The sequence below is a fragment of the Astatotilapia calliptera genome, chromosome 1 (assembly GCF_964374335.1).
Source record: "Astatotilapia calliptera chromosome 1, fAstCal68.1, whole genome shotgun sequence".
NCBI lineage: Eukaryota > Metazoa > Chordata > Actinopteri > Cichliformes > Cichlidae > Astatotilapia > Astatotilapia calliptera.
In genome coordinates this window covers 24,355,907-24,382,263 of record NC_137422.1, presented here as the reverse complement: position 1 = coordinate 24,382,263, position 26,357 = coordinate 24,355,907, and the positions used below count along the sequence as shown (strand labels likewise).

Genomic DNA, 26,357 nt, shown 5'->3' with positions numbered 1-26,357 from the left:
TTGAATCTATTAAAGTTCTAACTTCAAATATTTCAGGATCAAATTATTGTGTTACGTGTTTAAATACCAGTGCTCACATTCTGACTTTAGATAACCGACTGATTATAAAGTTCACATGATAATTTCTTCTCTTTAAGTGTTCAAGTGTGTACATATCAAGACTCATAAGAGGCACATATTAACGAATATGAATTGTTCCTTTTAAATGCACATTAACATAATTAGTTCCCTCAATGTGATGCAGTACATGGGAATAACAGGAAACACAGGGTTGTGTTACCTGGATGGTTTTGAGTGGTTGGAGGTGTTATTAATTGGGCAAAGTCAGTCTGAACGTGTTTGCTGTGGTTGTTAAGTTTGAAGTGTCCTCAATACAGTAATAATATGCCAGAGTCTAGCCTCTAAAGAGAAGGTGTGCTGTGCTTCCCCTCTGCTGTTGATTTCAAAGTCTGGTTTTGTGTGATGTAAACCTGGACGGTAAACCTAACAGATCACCTGAATACATCATATCCTGCCACTAGAGAGCGATATCCACCAGGTTATTTGCCTCAAGAGAAAGAAACACTATTTTTGAAGGCATGGGATTCATACTTCTGTCAAGTATCACACACAAAATGTATTCTGCTTTAAGTCTGACCTGCACATTATCTGGCTCAACAAAGTGCCTGCAATCCACAAATTGTTGTGTCACATCAATGCATTTGCACACTCCTGCACACTCATTCACACTCGCAGCGTGTCCCCCACTACACTGGTCCATAACCCTCCCTGATACCCCCTCTCTCTTTCTCTCCCTCTCAGTCTGGGCCCACTGCCAGCTCAGCCCTCCCTCTCTCTCTCTCTCCCTGTCTATTCTGTACATACCCAGCCAAGCCTCACAATGCTGCATTTACTAAAGCAAGTGGCTTGGAAATTCACTGCGATGTCGCTGTTCCCAGACCACCCTCCCTGTGTTGGACTCGCTCTGTGAAGCGGTGCAGCGCTCAGACAGCGCTGATGGCAGATCGGGGCACGTGGACTGTGCCAGAGGAAAAGGCGAGATCACCTGTTTGGGAAATCTAGAACAACAGCGGACAAAAAGGAAGGAGGGACAGGCAGGTGGAAGCTTAGGTCTGCTGTGTCCACCCACCCCTTACTCTATTATATACCCACACGAGACACACACTCTCTCTCTCTCTCTCTCTCTCTCTCTCTCTCTCTCTCTCTCTCTCCTTGCCTCTCCCTTTCTTCCCATTTGTCTCCCCCACTCTCTGATGCTGGTGTGGTGAACCGCAGGACACTCTCCGCTGAGCTGCATGGAGGCACAGGGAGGGGCGGGGAGCCCAGGTAAGAGCCATTTTCTATTTTTGCTCTTTTCAGTGCTATAGCGGGTTGGTCACGGCCGAGTGTCTTTTTTCCTGTTCTGATTGACTTGTGCTGTGGAAAACCTGCCTGTCCTGTTTCCTCGTACATTCATGACGTGTGCAGTTGGGGACTTGCTACATGCCCGGAGCCCGATCTCTCTGATTAATGCTTGTATCTCACGAGTGAGCAACTCTTCTGCTGTAAAGAGTTAATCACTGAAATAGTGCGTGAGGTTTATATACAGGAGTGACCCTTCTGCTCATTCTCATCACCCCGGCGTCCAGCAGTAGGGGGTTCACTGCTTCGTGTTTAATCTATTGTTTAATTATACAGGTTAATGCTCACTGTAGGTCAACCATGCTGAAGCTGCTCTGATTGAAAATTACAGAACAATAGTAGAGGCATATGGCCTTTGCGTAAAGGCCATCCAGAGAAGCCTCCGCTGCGTGGACCCACTGAGTTGGGCTTCAGTGCCAGTACGTTCACAGGGGTGATGGGATGAAGTCCTAATTCAAGTCTCCTCGTGGGACTAATTAACTTTAATAAATGTAAAACTACAGAATACTTCTCATAATGTATGAAGAGCGACAAGCAGTGTTGCTCTATAATTTTCAGTATCGCTTTTATAGTGGAACCCTGGAGAAATCGAGGAAAGCTTTACTATTTAGAGCCGTAATATTTTTGCACATAATATACGATAATGTGTTTGTAGCTGTCAGTGTATATTGCTCGGTTTTAGTATGTCCCACAAGTAATTAAAGGTTTTTGGAAGCTGGTTTCTCCTTAGTGTCTGATTTTGTGAAAGTCCATGGGCCCTATTTTCATACATTATGTATGTCCTTAATGAATGAACTTTATAAAGTCCTTGTTTCATCATACATATAATACTTTCTGGTGATTCTTTCAGGCAACTTTGTTAAAATATTCTTTTAAAATATAAAAATGGTAATTTGATAATATACAGTCAGGTATATAAATATTTGGACATGACATCATTTTGTTAATTTTGTCTCTGTACACAACCACAATGGATTTTAAATCAAACAAACATGATGAGACTTTCAGCTTGAAATGAACGGATTTGATTAAGGTATTCCATTGAGGATTATTTTTTTGTTTTGTTTTTTTCTATTGGAGGGTCATAGTCCCCAATTTTAATAAGCTCAAAAGTAGTTGGACAAACTGACATAACATGTAAGGACTGTTTTTAATAAGTGAAAGAAAATCTTTTGCAGTAATTGAGTCCCTGAAGTTTAGAACCAATGTTGCCAGACCCTTACTGTTACCACCGGCAGCTGCTGCTTATTTGAGGGTCTGTGCTTTCAGGGACTGAAAGACGTGCTCAGTTGTGTGAATATATAAGGATATTCTGAATTGAAGAATATCATATTTCTTTGTCTTGAAAAACTCCTGGGTTGCTTTTGCAGCCAGGAAAAGTGTTGGAGTGTTTTGTTTTGTTTTTATCTAAGCAGAAAGTATAGCCCTGTACACCTTATAATTCATCCTGGTACTTTGTGCTACTTCTATCAGCAGTAAACACCAGTGGCCCGTTCCCATAACTCTACATCCACCATGTTTGACAGATGATGTGTTATACTTCTGTTCATGAGGTGTTTCTCTCCTTCTCCATGCTTTTACATCATACTGATTCAAGTGAGTCTTGGTTTCATCTGTTGATTTCTGACACAACTGAATCTGACCTCTCTGTTCTTAAGTGTAACCAGTGGTTTGAACTTTGTTATAAACCCTGTGGTTGCTTTCATAAAGGCATCGCTTGATTGTAGACTTTGACAATGATACACCTGCATCCTCAAGAGCGTCCTTGGCTTGACTAGATGTTGTAAGGGGTTTCTCCTCCCTATATTTTATCTGTTTGTCATGGAATTGCAAAGGAACAGGCCTCACTTGTCCATGAAACTTTTTTTCTCAGTCAGTTTATTGCTTTTGAGACTCTGAATTGAAGCTTAAAATTTACACTTCAATCACTTCTTGATTGTTTGATTTATTATCCACTGTGGTCCACTAAGTAAAAGTATGTCGCTATAAGAGCATTTTCAGCAGTACTGAATGAAATTACATTTTAAATGGAAAATGCCATTTCCTGGCCTTGATCCCTGTACCACTGTTTTTATCTCAGCAGTGCATGTTCATGCTATCTGCCAGAGCTACCTGCCCACTACAAATAATGATCATATTTGTCCATTAAGATGTGATTGAATTAGAGTGAACATCATTACTGTGATGTATCACAGAAGTGGGTCACAAAGCATGACCTTTTGATGGCATCATGTGGCAAACACAGCAACTGCTTTGAATGAAGGGAGATTCTGAATTAAGAACAGTAACAGCTTATTAAAAAAGGCCTTTGTCTTATCTATAAGGATGAGAAATAATGTTAAAAGAAACTGCATTAAAAACACTGTAAACCATGTTAACTGTGTTCTCAATTCAGCCAAAAATTCATCATCCTCTGTATAATCACTTCCCCGTGGGAGTAATGTTTATATAAATCTGCCACTGCGGGTGTAGCGTAAAATATGAGTAGAGCATATATGGGATGTAAGACAGAGAGAAATTAGCAAGCACAATGACCTGGCAAGGTCATAGACCATGTTAACTTTTCCTGCCAGTGCAACACAGTCAAACAGCAACTGATTTATTACACCGAGGCTGTGAATTTGATTCAACTTTTGGCAGTCGTACAGTACACCATCCCACCAACCTCCCTCGCTCTGTTTCTACATCTCCCACCATCTGTCTGCATGTCTCGGGTTAGCTGATTCATAGACAGTCATGGCTGACAGCTCAAGACAGGGTCAGTGGCATCCTGAAAAAGGGCACATGTATGACTGGCTGTCTTTTAACAGCACTGACTTACATTGTCATTATTTACTCGGGCTTCTTCACAGACATTGTAGCAGTTGGTGGCTAGATCAGACCATCTGTGCAAAGTGCCTAACTGTATATGCAAAGAATACTGTGACTTCCAATAAAGACCTTTTCAGCTGTTACTGATTAATATTGCACCTTGGAGACAGTCATTTTTAACTACAATGCTAAATGCAAGCCTATACATACACACACATGTATTTGTTGGTGTCTTACATGTATCTTCTATCTAAAAGGCAACATTTCCTTATGGATGGATGGATGGAAACAAATGTTCGTTGAAGGAAATAGAAACCAGAGCTGTTTATAGTCAAAATATTGAGCAAACATTTCATTATAACAACAGGGGTAAATGTGTAGTGTTTCAGTTTGTGTGGTTCCTCACTGGGGAAATTAATCAATAGCTGGCGATAAACACTTTGCGTCTTAGGTTGCAATGAAAATCCATCACGTTCTGCTTTCACCTTGGCTGTAACATATTTTTTTCATCTGAAATAAGAAATTCCAAAGTCTGAACATACTGCAAGCAGAAATGGTACAGACCATCTGGTGAGGCCCACCAGGAAGCTGCTGTACTCCCACAAGTTGCATCTGTTCTGCATGTTATCATCAAATGCAGCCAAAGTTATTGCTACATGTTGCGCCATAAACAAATGACTCTTCTTTTCAGCTTTTTTCCCCTTACTTTCAAATGTATGGTTAATGTCTCCTTGGCAACATCAGCTGTCGCAATCTCACGACGCAGTATGTCGGGGAAGTTGATTTTTTTAGGTGTTCAAGGTCACTGTGACTTCACAAAACATGTTTTGGGTTACAACTTAGAATAATATATGCACATGCTGTAGCGCACCGATCTGAAGGAAGAGCTTACCCAGATGACAGCAGTGGTGATCAGAAAGTTTACTTATCTGATAAAACTATTGTATAATTTTAAACTCCCACCGGTGTCTGGAATACTGGTTACGCTCTCTATTCCTGTCACTAAATGTGCAGCTTACCTCATTTAGTCTCCTCACATACTGCATTGTGCTTTCAGCTCTGCCAAACAGGTGAAAATTTAACCTTGATCAAGTTTAACCAATTTAGATTTTATGCATGCTTCTGAGTGTGGAAGAATGCTATTTTAAGTCTCTACTATTTTCAGATTTTGTTAATGGCCTCTGTGAACTGTTTTCAATAGATGTTTGAGATGTTTTTGGGAACATGACCGGGCTGTTAGAATGCATTATCTTTTGTAATAGTGACTATATTGTAAAGCAGAAATGATGAATTAGGGATCTGTAAAAAGCCAACACCAATCTCACTGAAAGGAACCACACATGCTTTAATTCAAGAGGTTTAACAAAAGTATTCCATTAACTGCTTAGGAATTATAGCCATTCTTATAGATACGTAGTTCCACATTTTTGGATATTGAACTACAGTATGGCAACATTGGAGAAATGTTAAATATGAGAATATTCATTTTAATAGCTGGATAAATATTTTTTTGCAATCAGTGACTACTTGAAGTCTGTAGCCCATGGACATCACCAAATGCTGTTTTTCTTTTCTTGAAATGCTGTGTTGGGCTTTTACTGTAGCCATCTTCAGCTGTTCCTTGTTTGTGGATTCTCTGCCTTCAGCCATAGATGCAAATGCCATACTGCCTATAAATACTGCCTCCACCATACTTGGCAGATAATGTGTTATACTTCAGCTCACGAGCTCTTTCTTTCCTTCTCGATATTCTCCATCATTCCGATATAAGTTAATCATTTCAACGAATTTTTTCCAGGACTGTGCAGATTCTTGTAGACATTTTCTCAACTTGCTTAAATGTTGTGAAGGTGTGAAGGTGGAGATAATTCGATCTATGTGCAATTTAGTGCTCTTTCACTTCTTTGATCGTTCAGGCCTTTTGGTGTTGATGAAATGACCTGTTATTCCTTCCTTTTAACAATGTAGCAGATTGTTGATTTGGCCAATCCGCCATCCCAAAAACAATAAACAACCCTAACAAGTGCGAGTAAAACAATTGGAATCAGTCTGATATATTCTATCAGCTTAATATGTCATGAAATAATAAAGGAACAGACCTCATTAAACTGCTTGCCCAGTTCACTCAGTTGTCCAATTACTTTCATTTGGAAGATTGTGCATAAAAGTCACTGATTTCCTAAGCAATTAATTATTTTTGTTAAACTCCTTGAATTAAAGCTGAAAAACTGACTTTAATCAAATTGTGACTGTTTGGTTTAAATAACACTGTGGTGGTACACAGAGTGGTGTATATGTGGTTATACACAAATGTATGCATCTAACTGTGTATGACAGACATGTACCATTAAACACTAAACTGACACTGATGCGTAGGCTGCATAGATGTTGTGAAGAACTTTTTGCATTATATAACAAAAAGACAAGCAGCTGAGATGCTTGAGCGTTATAAGGTGACGCAGGTAGCTTGGGATTAATGGCCAGCTGGTGTCTGATTTGGAAAACACATAATAGTGGTTATACAAGGAGGATTATCACTAAACATGGCAAACATGGGAGCAAATAATAAGTTCTTTCAGTTCTGGAAAATTTCTGAGTACTTTGTTTCATTTCATTACTCAACATCTTCTCTGCATTATTGTGTTGCCTTAAATTGCATTTGATTAGCAACAATAAAGCATACCTAATATTTACCTGAGGCTTAAAATTCCTTAGCTTTCCTTTTAATTCTCTCTTTTATGCTCAATCTCCTTTTCTGGGTTTTCATCGGATGACAGAGCCCAATAAAGACATCCAGAAGCTGCTGAAGCCCTCCAGCTCAGGTGACCTGTCCAAGGAGCTGTTTCAGCACCCATTAGCAGAGGAGGAGGGCAGCTTGTCAGGGCACACTGCTAGCCTGCTGCACATCAACGAGAAGAGACGTGAGTACAAGCGATAGTATAAAGAGTGGGTTATTTTAGCAAAATGAAATAGTGATGAATATTCATTGGCAGTAAAGAGGTGTTACAGGCTAATTATAAATGGGAAAAGCCTTGAGCAAGATACCTGATCAATAGTCTCTAATGAAGAAAATAAGTAATGATGGAAGAGGATATTCTTCTGTGAAAATGTATTTTATCAGTGCCGGTCACGGATTGATATCATAACACAATAACAATCCCATACTAACATATCTGTGGAGCTCTAATACATACTTCACACATGTAATTATGGATTATACAAGCATTCTTTAGTCAAGTCCAGGTATATGGATCCCTTTGGATTTACTACTGCCTGTTTTATGTATTCTGGTCCAACATTCTCAAAGCACCACAGCCTCGACTGAACAGACCCATTGTGCATCAGTCTCATACAGAGGCTTCTCTGTAAGTGCCAGACTCCCAAGGCACAAAAGCACAGAGACGAATACAGGAGCTACATGGATGACAAGGCAGCCTTTTTCTGCTTCACAAACTGAACTCTTTTTCAAGGAGACACCTCATCCACAGGCCAATTTCGGTGTCTCTCTGATTTAACGTAACCCACGACATAATCGCGCTACCTGGCAGCTCAGCTTAATAGTCTATGGCAAGAGAGTCTATGGAGAGAGAGTGAAACCTAGACTGGTGGTTTGAAATGTTTCCAAAACATTTAGAGTCTGATTTGAACGAGATTACCCTTCTGATCAGTGAGAGTCATTCATTAACGCTAAAGTGCTAAAGAACACGACGTCATCCAAAAATGGCACAGAAACAAATAATCTCCTAGAGCTGCAGTTTGCTCCTGAGTCATCTGCAAGGCTTATTTTTAGGCTCAGCCTCAAAAAATCAAACATCTTAATATCCCAGAAAAGATCATTTGGTTTGCAGGAACTAAGGTGGTAAGAAAAAAAAACCCTGCAGTACATCCACAAATAAATACAAAGCCAAAGAAAGCCGCACTGTAAACCAATTGCACTCTGATTGCATGGATGGAAAGAAATAAAACATTTATGGCAACCGCCCATACTATCAGTTTCTTTAATAGGAGAAAGTGGGTAAGATCAAAGGAATTTTAATTAGGATTTTAATTCAGCTTGTGTCCTTCAAATTAAAACATCCTGTAAGGAAAAGATATTTAGATAAATGTAGGCAAATGTTGGTTTACTCTGGTTGTGTGGGCTATTGCAGAGGCCGGCGTTTGAATCGTTTCGATGAGGTATTTTAGCTCTTTTTCCTGTGTTTCCAGCGTGTTTTAATTTGGATTTCATCCCCTAGTGAAGCACTCTTCTTGCTATGTGTGTAGCATTTACACCTCATTTATTCATTAACAAGCAATCCAACAGAAAATAAGTAAACAACATTAGGCCATGTTTATCAATAACATTCAGATCCGTTAAAAAGAATGCATTATATACATGATAGAAATTTTTGACACTCTTTGTTTAATATATACATCTCAATAGCTTAGCCTGGTGTCAGTCTTATTCACTTCATTGGTCTCAGTTATTATTACAATCTGCTCAGGCTGAACTGATGACCTCAGAGCCCTGATAGGCTAGGAAAGAAAGGGGATTATACAGATCCAAGATGCACGGCGCATCCATTCCACTCTCTGATCCCTTCTCCCAAATGTGAAACCCTCCCTCTTATCCATTCTCCCTATTTTTGCTCTTCCATTTGAACCTATCTGTACATTTATACTTGTAAAGAGAGGAAAGAAAAAGGAAAAATGAGAATACTGAATAGTCATGTTGTCTTGAAGTAAATGAGACTTTTAAATGCGAGGTTCTATTGAAATCAGGGGACTTTTGTTTTGCACACATGGACTGCAAGCATGTGATGAAAAAATATAGTATTAGTGAAGAAGGAGACAAAATGAATGAATGTGAATGTGCGGGCCACCGGCCAAGAAATGGTCGTCTCTTACATCTGCTGTATGCACAGGAGTCTTTGCTTTTTGTCCTCCCCCTCTCCCCACTGACTTCTCAGAGTGCCACTGATTGGCTTTTGAACTGGAGGCAGTTGTTTCAGCGTGTCTGTCTGGGACTGGAAACCGACTGATCAATTATTCAAGGAGAAAGGGTGTGGAAAAGGGAAAAAGAAGAGATGGGGGAGAGGCGGTTAAAAGCAAGCGCAATAGAAAGGGAATAACCCTTATCAGCTGAAAATAATGACAGAACTTATAAGGAGGTATTGTGTTGTTTCACATAATGCCTCATTTCCCCCTCTTGTCTCTTTCTTCGCCATACCCGTTTTATTATTTTAGATTTAGCTCCTTACCTAACGCTCCCTCTTCTCCCATCGCCCTGCCTCTCCCTCATCTTTCTTCATCTCCTCCCCCACAGTTTTCTTCATGTTTCACTGCCTTAGTTTTTTACCTCCCAAAATGCAGTTAAAAATACTGATAACTGTAGCAAGCACCTTTCTGCCTGCAGAAAACATAATATATATTCAGAAACATGCACAAGAATCAACCTAAAGACATGAAAAAAAGAACTTTTATGATTTTTTTAAACAGTTATTGTATGTTTTAGTGCTTATTTAAAACCAATCCCAGACAGCAGAAATAGAGACCTTCAAGCTTTGGATGTGAAGTTCTGAGAGCTCTCTGCTGAGTCTTTCTGTGGCTGTTTTAATTATATGTACTGTGGTGGTTAATGGAGTGATAATGGAAGCTGGCTAGCTGAATCCTTAATATATTTCAAATGTCTACTATATTCAGTTACTTATATTTATATTCTCTTTGTCACAGCTTCCTGTTTCATTCCTCTTGGGATTTCTGCTGAGTGTTTCTCTTATATCTTAAAAATGACACAGCTACTTCCCTGGCATAATAAATAGTCTTTTAAAAATCAATATGTGCTCTATCAGGACCATGATGAATTAAATGAAATATAGCAGCAGACAAGGAGCAGCAGGAGGAGAGTGGGCTCTGCTTCTTCAGCTGCTTCAGCCTGAGACAGTGCCTTAAACTGCCTGGAAAATAGCACGCAAACAGCACGGGATAATAACAACCTGTCATGGAGCCCATCGTTTTTTTACAAGTCACGCTACAACCAGCCAATGATGTTCTTTAGTCAGGACTTTGCATGTAAGGCTAGCACCCACTGATTGATAAGGAAATGCAAGCACACGTCAGTCTGCCTCACCAGAGACCTCTTTCTCACTATACTGTTAGATTAGTCCTGCTCAATTACATCTAATTGTTTCCTAACTTGGGTAATGCTGAGACAAGCAGATGTTCTCTTGGTGCACTTTATGCAAAGATTATTTAGATCTCTGAATAAATCTGACTTTGCATACATTACATTAAAATCTCACCTTTGGAGGCACTTTGACTGGAAAGCTGAGTCAGGCGTTTGGGTGCACACCCCGTGTACATTAATACCACCCGGTTCTGTGCAGCAGCGGACGAAATGGCCTGCTGAAGAATCACAAGCTTGTGGAGAAAAGAACAGGTGCAACACACCCAAGAGAAAAAAAAATGAAGATCTGGCTATTTTCATCTCTACAGAGCTCTTGTTTCATTTCTTCAGTAAGCTCCTGAGTCAACACAAGGGGCGTCATGGTGAGAGAGGAATTCACTGAATGAAGCATCAAAATCAGACACAGATTTAAGGAAATGTACAGTATGTGAAATGCTTCTGTAATAGAGAGCACTGTACAAGTTGTACAGATTAAAGTGGATGCAGGAGCAGAAAAGAAATCGATTTTACAATAGCACTGCAAGAGCCAGGTATCGATCTGATTATCAGTACAATAGATTCAAGAGCTCCTTACTTGAGCTGTTGAAATATATGCAGTTTATCTCCTACTTCTTTGAAAGAGACACTTTTTTCTGCACTGTGAGCAAAAATGAGTGATTTTAATCTCCCATTTTCTCTCCAGACTAAAAGGACTCTTTTATTTCTCTGCTTCATAGAACCGTTGAGCAGTGTCTCTTCTTTAGAGGTGCACTTTGACCTCTTGGATCTCACTGAACTTACCGATATGTCTGACCAGGAGCTAGCTGAAGTTTTCGCTGACTCTGATGAGGAAAACCACAATGAGTCCCCAGCAGGTAAGGATTTCTGAGATTAGATATATATGTTGCAATAAACACTGATCATTAAAACATGAAAGTAAAGAGAACCAGGACTATTACAGGAGTGTACAAGTCACCCCTCATTTATTTATATTTGCCTTTGATGAAACAGACTTTATTGTAATTCTATAAAGTTTTCTTGAGCAATAGTTGTGCCGCCTGTCTCAAGGTCTCTCAATTTATTTATTTATTTTTGAGTTGCTTTTTCACTAATTTTCAGAACATTCGTTGTACCTGACCATGTTGGCATATCTCAACACGATGTGCGGTGTGTCCTTTCAAAATGTTTAGGGAATTAGACAAGTGGAGGGCCAAAGAAGTGGCAGGCCTAAAGAAACTATTTAAGGCAGATGAACATTATTTGAAAGTTGTGTCTTTAAGAAACATGATGGGAAATCCAGCAAAGACTGAGAGAAACATGGCCCTACAGCTGATCCATCTACTATTCAATGAAGCTTTTCCAGAAATGCTCTCAGTGGAATGGGAACTATCCAAAAACCATTCTTTAGGAAGGGAAACAGGGAGAAAGGTATGAGGTATGCCAATAATACAAGAACTGGACTGGAAATCCAGGTCTGATGGGGTGAGGAATCCAAATATGAAATTGTTATCAATATGTCTGAAGCAGTCAAGTGAGAGATCCAACAGTGAGTGTCTACAGCCACCTGTATAACATGGTGGAGGTGCTGTCATTGTTTGGGACTGCATTTCCACCAGTGGTTAAAAGAACCATCACATTTTGATCTAATATTCAATATCATCTGTAAAGGATCTGAGTGGCAGCAGTTTCATATTTCAGCATGACATTGATTCCAAAGAGAAATTACAAGAAACCTTACCTAGGAGTGTTCAGACTGTGTTGAAGAGTAAAGATAGTCATGTTAAATCAAGGTTCAAGTGTGTTGGATTTGTACAAATGCTGTTTTGCCTCATAGACTGTACTTCTGCACTCCCCATTCCCCTGAAATGAGAGTTTTGCACCATATGTTATATTTCCTCAAGGTTTGCTGAGACAACGGCACATACAAAAACTGATTATCCTCATTCTGCAATCTCCTTAAGATATCTTGTACTCCATGCACAGATTTTAATTTATGCAAGGCGCAAAACTTTTTTGCAACTCTTTTCCCTGTAGCTTGATTGCCGAGGGAAGCATTTCCCAGATTAGTGACTGTGGGTGTAAAAAGTAAAGAAGCAATCATTTTGTGGGGGTGGAGGGTGTGCGTAAGAGAGACAGAATGTGTATTTGTGTTACTCATTTTGTGGGGACATGCGCCTGTTTACGCAGTAACATTGTTGATCTGACATCAACAAGCCCCAACAAAATCAATCGATCAGTGTTAGTACTGTAAGACCTTGTATAAGGGTAGAGTAAGATTAGGTCAATGCAAGCAGTAAACAGGCCTTTGTCTCCAGGAACTGAATGCGAGTCAATGTAAAGTCCTCTGAAGTAATGGAAACACGACCGTGTGTGTGCAAGAGACAGATTCAAATCATTATGGCTCAGCAGGGTCCTAAAACAGCCTGCTGAGCTGTAACGATTTGAAATATCATGTGACTCCTTCACAGACTCATTAAAAACATATTTCACAGTGTCACAGTGGTTAAGTAAAAGGGGCAGTTTAACTTGGTTAATTTCCATTTTTACGTCGCCTAACAGTGAGAGGAAAGAATTTCATATTGATTATAGTGATTAAGGGCTGGAGCTGCATCACTTCAACCCCACATCAGCCAAATTAGTCAAATACAGCACATGGGGTTTGTGCGTATTAAAGAGGTGAGACGGTTCGCTGTCATAGCAGCAGGTGCAAAAAAGCTGTTGTGCAAAAACCAAACAAAAAAACACCATAGGTAGCAGCGTGCTGCACATGCAAAGTCAACTTTGTCCTCTGAGCGTCTCAACATGCACTATAGGTTTTTGTCAGCTTAAGATTTAAAAGTCTGATATAAACATTAGCAGTCTATTTTCGTTCCATGGACAGTGGGGCGTTCATTCTTTGTTTGTCCAAGAGTACCTAAAAGAAGGTTGAACACATATTAGCATAAAGTGCTGACCCTGTTTGAATCCACCGTAACACAGCAGTGCTGGTGATGATATGACATGTACACTCTTATAGGCACCTACAGTAACAGCATTAACCTCTTTCATTTTTATTTTCTGTTTATTGCTACTGTTCTATATCATGACACAGTGTGTTAAGTGTGAGTTATAGCCCCAGTGGGATCTGTGCTATATACTGCTGCCTCCAGCTCTGTAGTCATTTATTTAAATTTGAGATACAGTGGTTACTGCAGGGACATCTTATGTCCAAAAATAGACTTTTTCCTTTGTTTTTAGTAAATCCACTCTGTTTTATGTGCTGTATGTAATGGTATGCTGATAACTGTATTCTCATGGTTCACTGTAGCAACTCAGCTAGATGGAAAAAATTTAATAATTTAGTAATTTCAGTAATTTATTTAGGCTTTTAATAGAAAAAAAGAGGATGCTGTAATAATAAATATGCATATAATATTGTGTAATTGCATCATCCAAAAAAAACTGATGCACCATCTTAAACTTATAGTTAATCTATTAAAAATACATAGGTTGGGTTTGCAGTTTGTTGAAGTTGCCATGTTTGAATACAATGGCCAGGAAGGAGATCTCCCAGTGGAGTTTAATGTATGTGGCAAGAGGCCGGCCACATACGTAGTACAACAAAGCCAGAGAAAAGAAGCCATAGATTTTGGTGTGCTGTGGAAGGATATTTAATGCCTTCAGCACCTTTCAGAGTCAAGATGTGAAGGACCAGAGCTATGTTTTTTTTTTTTTTGAAAATATTTTTATTGAAAAAAGAAAACAACAGTACTTGCAGTTACCGAAATACAATCAACCTTTCTTCATTTTCCTAAGTAAATAAACTTTATATATATATATATATATATATATATATATATATATATATATATATATATATATATATATATATATATATATATATATATATATATATATATATATATATATATATATAACACCCAGCACGCCCCTGCGGGCGGTTTATCCTTCAAGCTCGGGTCCTCTACCAGAGGCCTGGGAGCTTGAGGGTCCTGCGCAGTATCTTAGCTGTTCCCAGGACTGCGCTCTTCTGGACAGAGATCTCCAATGTTGTTCCCGGGATCTGCTGGAGCCACTCGCCTATCTTGGGAGTCACCGCACCTAGTGCTCCGATTACCACGGGGACCACCGTTACCTTCACCCTCCACATCCTCTCGAGCTCTTCTCTGAGCCCTTGGTATTTCTCCAGCTTCTCGTGTTCCTTCTTCCTGATATTGCTGTCATTCGGAACCGCTACATCGATCACTACGGCCGTCTTCTTCTGTTTGTCTACCACCACTATGTCCGGTTGGTTAGCCACCACCATTTTGTCCGTCTGTATCTGGAAGTCCCACAGGATCTTAGCTCGGTCATTCTCCACCACCCTTGGGGGCATCTCCCATTTTGACCTCGGGACTTCCAGGTTATACTCGGCACAGATGTTCCTGTACACTATGCCGGCCACTTGGTTATGGCGTTCCATGTATGCCTTGCCTGCTAGCATCTTGCACCCTGCTGTTATGTGCTGGATTGTCTCTGGGGCATCTTTACACAGCCTGCACCTGGGGTCTTGCCTGGTGTGATAGACCCCAGCCTCTATGGATCTTGTGCTCAGAGCTTGTTCTTGTGCTGCCATGATTAGTGCCTCTGTGCTGTCTTTCAGTCCAGCTTTGTCCAGCCACTGGTAGGATTTCTGGATATCAGCCACCTCCTCTATCTGCCGGTGGTACATACCGTGCAGGGGCCTGTCCTTCCATGCTGGTTCCTCGTCTCCCTCCTCTTTCTTGGGTTTCTGCTGCCTGAGGTATTCACTGAGCACTCGGTCAGTTGGGGCCATCTTCCCAATGTATTCTTGGATGTTCCTTGTCTCATCCTGGACTGTGGTGCTGACACTCACCAGTCCCCGGCCCCCTTCCTTCCGCTTAGCGTACAGCCTCAGGGTGCTGGACTTGGGGTGAAACCCTCCATGCATGGTAAGGAGCTTTCTTGTCTTTATGTCAGTGGCTTCTATCTCCTCCTTTGGCCAGCCTATTACCCCAGCAGGGTACCTGATCACGGGCAGGGCGTACGTGTTGATGGCCCGGATCTTGTTCTTACCATTCAGCTGACTCCTCAGGACTTGCCTGACCCTCTGCAGGTACTTGGTGGTTGCAGCTTTTCTAGCGGCCTCTTCATGGTTCCCATTCGCCTGCGGGATCCCCAAGTACTTGTAACTGTCCTCTATGTCTGCAATGTTGCCTTCTGGTAGTTCAATCCCCTCAGTTCTGACTACCTTCCCTCTCTTTGTTACCATCCGACTACACTTCTCCAGTCCGAACGACATTCCAATGTCATTGCTGTATAGCCTGGTAGTGTGGATCAGTGAATCGATGTCTCGTTCACTCTTGGCATACAGCTTGATGTCATCCATGTATATGTATATATATATATATATATATATATATATATATATATATATATATATATATATATATATATATATATATATATATATATCCAAGTCCTGAGGAGTCAGCTGAATGGTAAGAACAAGATCCGGGCCATCAACACATACGCCCTGCCCGTGATCAGATACCCTGCTGGGGTAATAAGCTGGCCAAAGGAGGAGATAGAAACCACTGACATAAAGACAAGAAAGCTCCTTACCATGCATGGAGGGTTTCACCCCAAGTCCAGCACCCTGAGGCTGTACGATAAGCGGAAGGAAGGGGGCCGGGGACTGGTGAGTGTCAGCACCACAGTCCAGGATGAGACAAGGAACATCCAAGAATACATTGGGAAGATGGCCCCAACTGACCGAGTGCTCAGTGAATACCTCAGGCAGCAGAAACCCAAGAAAGAGGAGGGAGACGAGGAACCATCATGGAAGGACAGGCCCCTGCACGGTATGTACCACCGGCAGATAGAGGAGGTGGCTGATATCCAGAAATCCTACCAGTGGCTGGACAAAGCTGGACTGAAAGACAGCACAGAGGCACTAATCATGGCAGCACAAGAACAAGCTCTGAGCTCTGAAGATCCATAGAGGCTGGGGTCTATATATATGTATGTGTATATATATATATATATATATATATATATATATATATATATATATATATATATCCTTTTGTGTGGAATCAAGTGTAAGTGAGCGAACAGGAATCCCAAATACAGCAATCAGAGGACAAGGATGAAGAGTTACCCCAAGAACAGTTGACATAATAGCAAAATACCCTGTCCAGAAACCTTGTAGCTCAGGACACAGAAAAAACATGTGGCTAAGGTGACAAGGAGAACCATGGCATTTATTTTCCACTTCTGGATACAATTCAGAAAGTCTAGACTTAGAGAAATGCACCCTGTGTATGACTTTAAATTGAATAAGTCCAAGACGAGCACAGGAGGTGGAAGATCATACCCTCGCTATAGCCTGTTCCCAAGACTCCTCATGTATTCGAATTCCTAGTTCTCCTTCCCATGTACACTTAAGCTTAACATTAGAGTGGTTACTAAAACAGAGCTATGTTTTATTCTTAAAGAAGAGGTCCAAACTGAGAAGGAGTGAGCTTTTTACCAGCTTCTTAATAAAATGTTCTCTTTCTTCCCACCTCAAGCCTTTTCTCCTGCACTGTAGTCAAGACTCTAACACATGAAAATGTCCATAAATTTATTTTGGATTTATTTATTCTTGATGTTGTCACAGTTACTAATTGGCAGCAGCTTACACATGTGACCTTCCCTTCTTGGGACAGCTGACAAGAGCTGACTAAACAGCAACAACAGTTGGTTATAAGCTAACATTAAGCTAGGTAACATTAGCTTCAGGTGGCTTAAAAATCACTTTCCCTCTGATAAACAGTTTGATTACAGTACATCTCATGAGAGTTTATTTACTAAGCATCAGAGTCAAATGATGCTACATCTAGTTCAAAGACAGTTTCACTAATGCCAGCAAGCAGCAGCTAACATAGGCTAAGTCGATAACAGTGGCAAAAACAGTAGCGCTTAGTTTAACACAGAGGTTCCCAAAGTGTGGGGCGCAGAGCCATTGCAGGGGGGGCACGGTATGGAAAACAAAACAAAACAAAAAAAGAGTACTTGGGCACTGCTAGCATAGTGGACAGGTTTTTGATGGGGCTCCCACACAAACGCAAAGCAGGAGATGAAGTATCTCCAAATATGTTTCCAAACCAACTTCCTTCCAAGCCAAAGACTAGAAAATATGGTGAAGCATATCTTCCCTTTGGCTTCACCTGCATAAGTGCCAAGGTAGGTCTCCCCTGCAGAATTGGTTTTCCCTGCGTCGGGAGCAGCGCTGGGCTCTCGGTATCCCACTGTTGTTTATGTTTTTGAACCCATTTTGCACAGAGACAAATGTATTGATGGCAATGTTGAAACAACTACATGTAAAATAATTACACTGTGATGCCTCTGCCTTTCTAAATGGAGGGACAGTAACTGCGTGTGTATATGTAAGCATGTAAAACCTGAAGATAGTAAGATTAGCAGTATTTTGTCTCTATCTGCCATTCTGTAATTCATCTCATGTAAACAATAACGTGGCACACAGCCTGACGTGAAAAAAGGCACACGCCATTGACGTTGCATGACGAATTCTGTATTCCTCGTCCACACGTAAGGAGTTTTAAAAAATCGCAGTTTTCGGTGATTCGAAACGCCGTTTACATGTGGACGAAACAGCTGCGTTTTCAAAAATACCCGTGTAGGTGTGGCTATAGCATAAAAGAGTTAGTAGTGGATTTTATTACTACCTGTAATTTATTGCAGTTTACTTGTATTTGCTTAATTATTTACTAAATGTTTGAGGTGTGAAATAAACCGCAATCGAGTTTGGAAACAAAATATGGGTGTGTGTGGTTGGAGGATGTGTTTGTGCAGGGGGGCGAACATTTTTCTTGTAAAACAAAGGGGGGCCTAGCAAAAAAAGTTTGGGAACCACTGGCTTAACATATCCTCAACAATTCACCTCAGTCATTGGTCAGAAGGGAGCATATCAGACTCCTTTCACATGGTTTTACAGCATCTTCCAGAACAAATAAAGGTGGACACTTCTCAGCTACATTGACAGCTGAGGTAAACAGCAGCCTTCCACACATAGGGAGAAACTCCAGGGGACATCTGGATCCGGTCCAAACAGTAATAGAAAACCACCAGCCAGCCACAGCTGTTATACAGCAGAATCTAACTTTAATGTTTTGACTGACGATGAAGCAGGTTGTAGGCTTTATACGGAAACACATTATTATCATCTTATTTTTTACACCCAGTTGTTACAGATCTTTATTGTTTGCTCAGAGTTTTGTTGAAGTCTAATAATCACTCTCATTTAGTACCGCTGTAGGTCTCAGCTAGGCCCTAGGATGGTATCAGTTGTTTTCTGTTTGCTGCTGAATGGTGAACGGGTGTAGTACAGTGGATTGTAGAAGATTTTTACAAATAGCTGCCTGCTGCTGCTGCTGACAATGGCACAATAGTAAGTTGCGGGTCCCTCTTGGACAGCAAAACAGTGACCTCAAATAAACTATGAAGCTTCGAAGAGCTGAGCATAGCTGCAGGTTGATGTGATAATCCAATGGGTTTATGCAAACAACCCTTTTGCATTGTCACTTTGTCTTCATGTTGCTACTTGATAATCTATAATCAACTTATAAATCAGTTGATTATAGTGCTCTAACACAAATGAAAAAGTATGACAGGGCAGAATTGCATCTACACACTTTTGACTTTAATATCTTAAGACCTGGAGAGTTAGTGGAGTAGAATTAGAGAAAATAGTCACATGTGGTTACCCACTTGTATTTTAATGTTTACACATAAAATGGTTGTGCACTTCTTTAAAATCAGCTAAAAGGACTTGAAAACTGTTCAAATTCATTGACTCAAATCAAATGGGTAGATACATAAATGAACACATCCATGTGGTTAGAAGAATATAAGATAATCCTGCATAATCCTTATAGTCACTGAAAGTTCACAGCATTTAAAATTTGGGGGGTAAAATTTAAATGATGGTAAATTTACATGTGTTGATGATCCTTTTACAGTGGGGCAAAAAAGTATTTAGTCAGCCACCGATTGTGCAAGTTCCCCCACCTAAAATGATGACAGAGGTCAGTAATTTGCACCAGAGGTACACTTCAACTGTGAGAGACAAAATTTAAAAAAAAAAATCCATGAATCCACATGGTAGGATTTGTAAAGAATTTATTCGTAAATCAGGGTGGAAAATAAGTATTTGGTCAATAACAAAAATACAACTCAATACTTTGTAACATAACCTTTGTTGGCAATAACAGAGGTCAAACGTTTACTATAGGTCTTTACCAGGTTTGCACACACAGTAGCTGGTATTTTGGCCCATTCCTCCATGCAGATCTTCTCGAGAGCAGTGATGTTTTGGGGCTGTCGCCGAGCAACACGGACTTTCAACTCCCGCCACAGATTTTCTATGGGGTTGAGGTCTGGAGACTGGCTAGGCCACTCCAGGACTTTCAAATGCTTCTTACGGAGCCACTCCTTTGTTGCCCGGGCGGTGTGTTTTGGATCATTGTCATGTTGGAAGACCCAGCCTCGTTTCATCTTCAAAGTTCTCACTGATGGAAGGAGGTTTTGGCTCAAAATCTCACGATACATGGCCCCATTCATTCTGTCCTTAACACGGATCAGTCGTCCTGTCCCCTTGGCAGAAAAACAGCCCCATAGCATGATGTTTCCACCCCCATGCTTCACAGTAGGTATGGTGTTCTTGGGATGCAACTCAGTATTCTTCTTCCTCCAAACACGACGAGTTGAGTTTATACCAGAAAGTTCTACTTTGGTTTCATCTGACCACATGACATTCTCCCAATCCTCTGCTGTATCATCCATGTGCTCTCTGGCAAACTTCAGACGGGCCTGGACATGCACTGGCTTCAGCAGCGGAACACGTCTGGCACTGCGGGAATTGATTCCCTGCCGTTGTAGTGTGTTACTGATGGTGACCTTTGTTACTTTGGTCCCAGCTCTCTGCAGGTCATTCACCAGGTCCCCCCGTGTGGTTCTGGGATCTTTGCTCACCGTTCTCATGATCATTTTGACCCCACGGGATGAGATCTTGCGTGGAGCCCCAGATCGAGGGAGATTATCAGTGGTCTTGTATGTCTTCCATTTTCTGATGATTGCTCCCACAGTTGATTTTTTCATACCAAGCTGCTTGCCTATTGTAGATTCACTCTTCCCAGTCTGGTGCAGGTCTACAATACTTTTCCTGGTGTCCTTCGAAGGCTCTTTGGTCTTGGCCATGGCGGAGTTTGGAGTCTGACTGTTTGAGGCTGTGGACAGGTGTCTTTTATACAGATGATGAGTTCAAACAGGTGCCATTCATACAGGTAACGAGTGGGGGACAGAAAAGCTTCTTACAGAAGACGTTACAGGTCTGTGAGAGCCAGAGATTTTCCTTGTTTGAGGTGACCAAATACTTATTTTCCACCCTGATTTACGAATAAATTCTTTACAAATCCTACCATGTGAATTCATGGATTTTTTTTTCACATTCTGTCTCTCACAGTTGAAGTGTACCTCTGGTGCAAATTACTGACCTCTGTCACCATTTTAAGTGGGGGAACTTGCACAATCGGTGGCTGACTAAATACTTTTTTGCCCCACTGTAGCTGTCCTCTTCAGAACTATCTAACTAACTTTCCTCTTGTTAGTAAAAGGCCACAGCTGCTTGCAGGACGAAAGTGCAAAGGCAGGAGAACAAGCAGCCAAGCAACTTGTCAGCTGTTGCTCATTAAGATTGTGTCATGGCATCTAAAAATGAGTTCCTTTTTCTAAACGCTTTTCCTTGACCTTGATGGAAGATTGTATGACATCAGGGAAAGATGTGAAAGAGAATTTAACCGCACTCATGCTAGATTCCTTAACACCAAAACAACAGCTAAATTCGCCCCAGCATCCTCTGAGACTTGCTTCATACAAGTCATATAAATGAGAACCTTTGGTAAAAAAATATCACTTAATTAGAAAAGTGGGAATTTTAACCTTTAAGATCCCTGCTTCAGTCTCTGAAGGAAAAATTTGCTTCATCCATCATTTATCCAATTGGAGCCTATCCCTGTCAAATTTTACTTATTGGAAACCTTAAAGGCGAGCAATACCAATAATAGACATTAGTAAAGGAACCACAGCCATAGAACATACTTTGATCAATTAATTTATCTCATAATCTTGATTTAGAGATTTTATGTAAATCTATGTAAATCTACATATTTTTACAGCAGTTTGATGTTCATAGTTCATATTTTAATGGGTTTTACCAGGTGCAACAGCCTCTTGTAGAAGGTTCAAAATATATCAGCAAGTCAGTTTATTGGTCATTTTTATGAACCATCCAGTGCAGGGGTGGACAATCTCAGTCCATGAGGGCCGGTGTCCTGCAGGTTTTAGATCTCACCTTGGGTCAACACACCTGAATCACATGATTAGTTCGTTACCAGGCCTCTGGAGAACTTCAGGACATGTTGAGGAGCTAAATTAGCCATTTAAATCAGCTGTGTTGGTTCAAGGACACATCTAAAACCTGCAGGGACACCGGCCCTCGTGGACTGAGATTGCTCACCCCTGGTCTAGTGTGTCCTATGGGTGAGGCAATAAAGGAAGCAGTAAAGCACCTTAGTATTTAGAGAATCCAACCAGCTGTTATGGCTGCCACTCAGCATCCTGCTGTTAATGATACAAACAATTAGGAATCCCAGCAATGATTAAATGTTAGCACACAATAAATGATTTTTAAACTAATCATCTCATTCACTTGTGTCCTTTTAGTTGTATAATCATCATGAATAAAAATAGCTCAGCTGTCTGAGAATGTAGGCGCTACTTGTCTGAAGATTTTAACCTTTCCAAAATAAACTGTTTCATTCTGTGCAGTGTGTTTCTTCAAAAAAAAAAAAAACTCTGCTTGTAGCAATGTTTCTTTTAATCTTTCACACAGTCCTCCTCTCTTCTGTGCTCTAGGTTATCTTTATCTCTAATCCCATTGTCTGCCTCTCTCCATGTCTGCTTCAGTTTCGTGCAGTTTCAGGCTTGTATTGTATGATTTCAGGTGTCATAAAAAATTGGGTTGTGTCCAGCTCAGCAGATAGGGCAGTGCACCAAGCTGCTATTCTTGTGAGTTTGTATGAAAACTCAACACATAAAGATGAGCTAAAATGTTAAATTGGTTAAATTACTCTAAGGTAATAGAGTACAGCTTCTAATAAGGAATAACTTTATTAAATGATTCAAAGATATATATTTAAACAACATGACATAATCAAATAGGACAATAGTAGGAATCATCCAGTTTGAGGACCAGTGTATTTGTTTATCGATTCCCTAAAAACTTCATGATTCAGCCATGTAGTTTTATGCAAATTATAATTTAATAAATTGTTAACAATCCTGCTGAAAGCATGCAGTTACATATGGCAAAACAAAACACGCTAAAGGCTGTGAGACTGAGCAAACGTGGACCAAGTTTTCCCCATAAAGCCATTGGTGACCTCAGATTGAGACTTAGATTTAATTATTTTACTGGTGAAGTTTGCATTGCAAATGTGGGTCAGGTAGCACTGAGCTATGTTGCCTGAGCATAAGCCTCCATGGGAAACTACTGAGCGCAAGTAGGAGCTAAGGAAGCAGTTAAAGGAAGCAAAGTAGAGGAGAGGAGCAAAAGATGGGTGACCGAGTTCAAGCTAAATGTAGGTTCTTGAATAATTCACTTCCCCCTGCTGGAAACAAGGCCTGGTCCTTCAAAAGGCATTTAAACACTTATCATGTTCTGTGTAACTCCTCTTTCATATGACTATTGTATGTCTGCAGCATGTTTGTTTTCTTCTCTCTGCTGTCTTCTTTGTATGTTTACCTTTTCAACATTCAAAAGCTGCTTTCTTTCACTTCAATCTATCGTGTGTGTTCTTTTAAGCATTCAGTTTGAATGTTGCCAAACACGATCAGCTGAGCAGCTTCATAGTTACTGTTTCATCAAGCGTCACGTTCTAGAGCAGCGCCAGAGACAACGAACAAAAGCCTGATGTCCAGCAGGTTTGCTCTTTGTTCTTTCAATTGAGCTTGATGAGGCATAAAGTTTACCCATATCTCTGGAAAACAACAACAGGCATAGCTGTGGCCTCCCATCATTCTTTTACTGCACATTAAATCATTAAACATTGTGTCTATTTGTATTATTTTTGTTGCATATTATGGTATTAAAAGCTGTGGGTTAAATATTTTGTGGAATGGAAGTTAGGGATCATGTCATTGCCAGATCCTTTGTAGAAACTGTGAGTGATAATAGGACCCCACCCCCCACACACCAAGAGGGCCCCAGGATATGTTCATGTGCTGCAGTGCAGACGATCCCAATTATGCATGCCACACCCAGATCAATCATGTCAAAGGAGGCGTTTCCCCTCTGCTCTCAAAGACACAAAATTTGCAGTGAGTCACAGGTTGAGATGTGAAACGTATTACCTGTAAATCCACACAGTGCAATGGCAGCTTGCTGTCTGTTGCCATTCAGCGATCATTTTTATGTCACAACCCATTTTGTAAACACCTTTTCATAGATTCACGGTCTTAAATTTGCACAGTCAGATTCCAGTGAGCTGAACTCTAGGCCATGTGCTTTAAATGACATAACAGATCATTATCTTTGATAAATTCTTGCCCTAGTTCCCAAACTCTGTTGGGCTGTGCTGGAATTAGCGAGCAGAGGATTAACCCTTTAAAGCCAAATGTATCATTTGATGCACTAGTTTTTGTGAGTTTTTGAGACTTTTACATTATCGGTGTGATTTTCCTCCTGATGCATGATACAATTTTAAGGAATAAATTGTAAAAATAAATAAATAAATAAAATGCCTGTTGTAGCAAATATGATACAAATTTAAACTGATATGTGATTTTTATTTTGTTTGTTTGTTTGTTTTGTCAAAAGATTCACTAAATGCAATTCAACCTTTAAATGTTTTTTAAAAAACAAACAAACGAAAAACCATTAAGGGCTTTAAAAAACCAACCATTCTCTCAAACTGTACAATTTTAGTGTTTTGCTGCAGCTGCCTTCTTGGTACCTTCACACATGCAGGAGAATTTTGTGTTTAAGAAGCGTTGTTCTGCATTATTCTCTGTGTATCTTTCAGCTTTTTCCTGTATTCATCTTCATCCGCTTCTTCTGAGCAAAGCACACAAGGAATGCAGATCAGATTTACTGTGCATGTATTACACAGTTACATATTTATATACCAGACTTATTAGACAAACATTTATAGATCTACTTGAACACAACAAACAATCATCAGCTGCTTGTCAGCAAAACTCTTTCCAGTGCTCAGAAGGTTGCTGTCCCTCTAATTAAAACCCAGTGGAAACGCCATCAATCATGTCAGATCAATATGAAATGAAATCAAAGATGGCCAGTTTTCAGCTTTTTGTCACTTTAACAGTCTCCCATGCTGCTTTGTTATCTTCCTAGTAGGGGCAACATCGCCACCAAATGGTGTGAAATGGAAACATCTTCGTATGGCTAATACTAAAAAACAACTAACTTGATATAAAGGCGAGTTGCAGCAGTAATACAATTTTTTTTATTGATTAGTTTATTCAAAAGTGAAAAAAAATGATACAAGCAATACTCCAAATTGATTGGATTACAGAAAATGCTAAAACAGGGAAAACAGTATAACAACCCTGACAGGTGGTTATTGTTTTCACAATAGTCTATAATGAACAAAAAACTGGACCACTTATACACTGCTGATATGTGCAGCCTGCTTGTACAAGCATGGATTAAAGGATTTCATGGCTGAGAGGAAAAACAAGCAGCAGCTGTATCCTGCAAGGTTCCTGTTGCTTCTGTAGTGTTGAGTTTCTAATATCTTTTGAGCAGGTGTAAAGCTATCTATACAAATGCTCGTCAACATGAAGACTGTTGCATTTTTAAGCTCAAACATGACAGATATGTTGGATTCCATATGAGGCAAAACATTGCATCTGTATTTTTTATCAGCAAAGAATTTGCATTTGTTTTTATAATAGGCCGCTGTGTGTTTAATTCTCAGGTTCCCATCACCCTGCGCTTCCCAGAGGTGGGTACATGCGCTCCCCCTCGTGGACACGATGCAGCAAAGTTGAGCCTCCACGAGAGAGAAAGCACCACAGTGACTCAGACACCACAGAGCCCTTAATGAAGCTGGAAAGGCCAAAGCAACCATGATCTCTGACATGAACCAACCAGCCTGCAGAGAGGAAAACAAAACCCAGAGCCAGACATACAGCCAGAGCGGTCACACAAAGCGGACCAAGATGCCTCGTTCTGCCACCGTGCTCTCACATAATCTTACATGATGCTGGCGAGTTCAGGCTGAACTCTGGACACTGTGCTCTCTACTCTAACTAAAGATGCTGAGATGTGCAATGTGCACACTTTCTTCTCTCCCCGTCCCATTCTCTCCCACACTCACAAACACATGCAATCATTGTGTTGCTCAAGCAAAAGGTTCTTAGTGCACTCTGAGCTGCCAGATTATAATCTTTGTTTATTGGTTGACAGACAGGGTATTAGGTCAGCAGAATAATAGCACTTTTATCCGTGAAACCTCTCAGCATGGGCTTGCACAATGAGATTGATCCGGACATAACCACAGCGTTAGGTTAGACTTCACGTGAAACTCAGATGACAGTGAGCTTCACTCTCAATTACAAAGTCATAAGATAAATCATAAATCAAACATTTGTTTTCCTAAATGAAACATCACATCGAGCTCTTATTGAGGCTAATTCTGTAACGCCTCGAAGTAAGTTAAGTGAAGCAGGGGATGTTGGTTTCTGCAAGGCTCAGCTCTATCCACCACCTTTTCTCAATCGTAATGAAGAATGTGTGCTGTTGTTTTAAATGCCTAAATAAAAATAATGCACTTCTTCACTGAACTGTATATACAGTGCCCTGCAGAATTATTGGCATTTGGTGCAGATGATTCACAAAGATAAACAGACC

The 26,357-nt window shown here is 40.4% G+C and overlaps 1 protein-coding gene across 3 annotated transcripts; it reads left to right on the top strand.

Annotated features, from left to right (window-relative positions):
* Positions 1–721: 721 nt before the first annotated feature.
* On the top strand, positions 722–26,295 carry dbndd1 (dysbindin domain containing 1). 3 transcript variants are annotated; one of them, XM_080303044.1, is made up of 5 exons: positions 722–1,110; positions 1,276–1,326; positions 6,990–7,133; positions 11,095–11,232; positions 25,423–26,295. In XM_080303044.1, exons 2-5 carry the CDS (start codon positions 1,296–1,298, stop codon positions 25,575–25,577), a joined length of 468 nt encoding a protein of 155 aa, XP_080159170.1. In that variant the 5' UTR covers positions 722–1,110; positions 1,276–1,295; the 3' UTR covers positions 25,578–26,295. The 3 variants fall into 3 exon arrangements, with proteins under 3 accessions (XP_080159170.1, XP_080159173.1, XP_026025384.1); XM_080303047.1 differs by having other exon boundaries at positions 891–1,094; XM_026169599.2 differs by having other exon boundaries at positions 911–1,326.
* Positions 26,296–26,357: the final 62 nt, after the last annotated feature.

What these genes read in the sequence shown, in the direction of transcription:
- dbndd1 (XM_080303044.1), top strand. Translation starts at nt 1,296, where the DNA reads ATGGAGGCACAGGGAGGGGCGGGGAGCCCAG. An exon ending in GGGAGGGGCGGGGAGCCCAG is followed by an intron (nt 1,327 to 6,989) that starts GTAAGAGCCATT and finishes ATCGGATGACAG; the next exon opens with AGCCCAATAAAGACATCCAG. An exon ending in CCACAATGAGTCCCCAGCAG is followed by an intron (nt 11,233 to 25,422) that starts GTAAGGATTTCT and finishes TTTAATTCTCAG; the next exon opens with GTTCCCATCACCCTGCGCTT.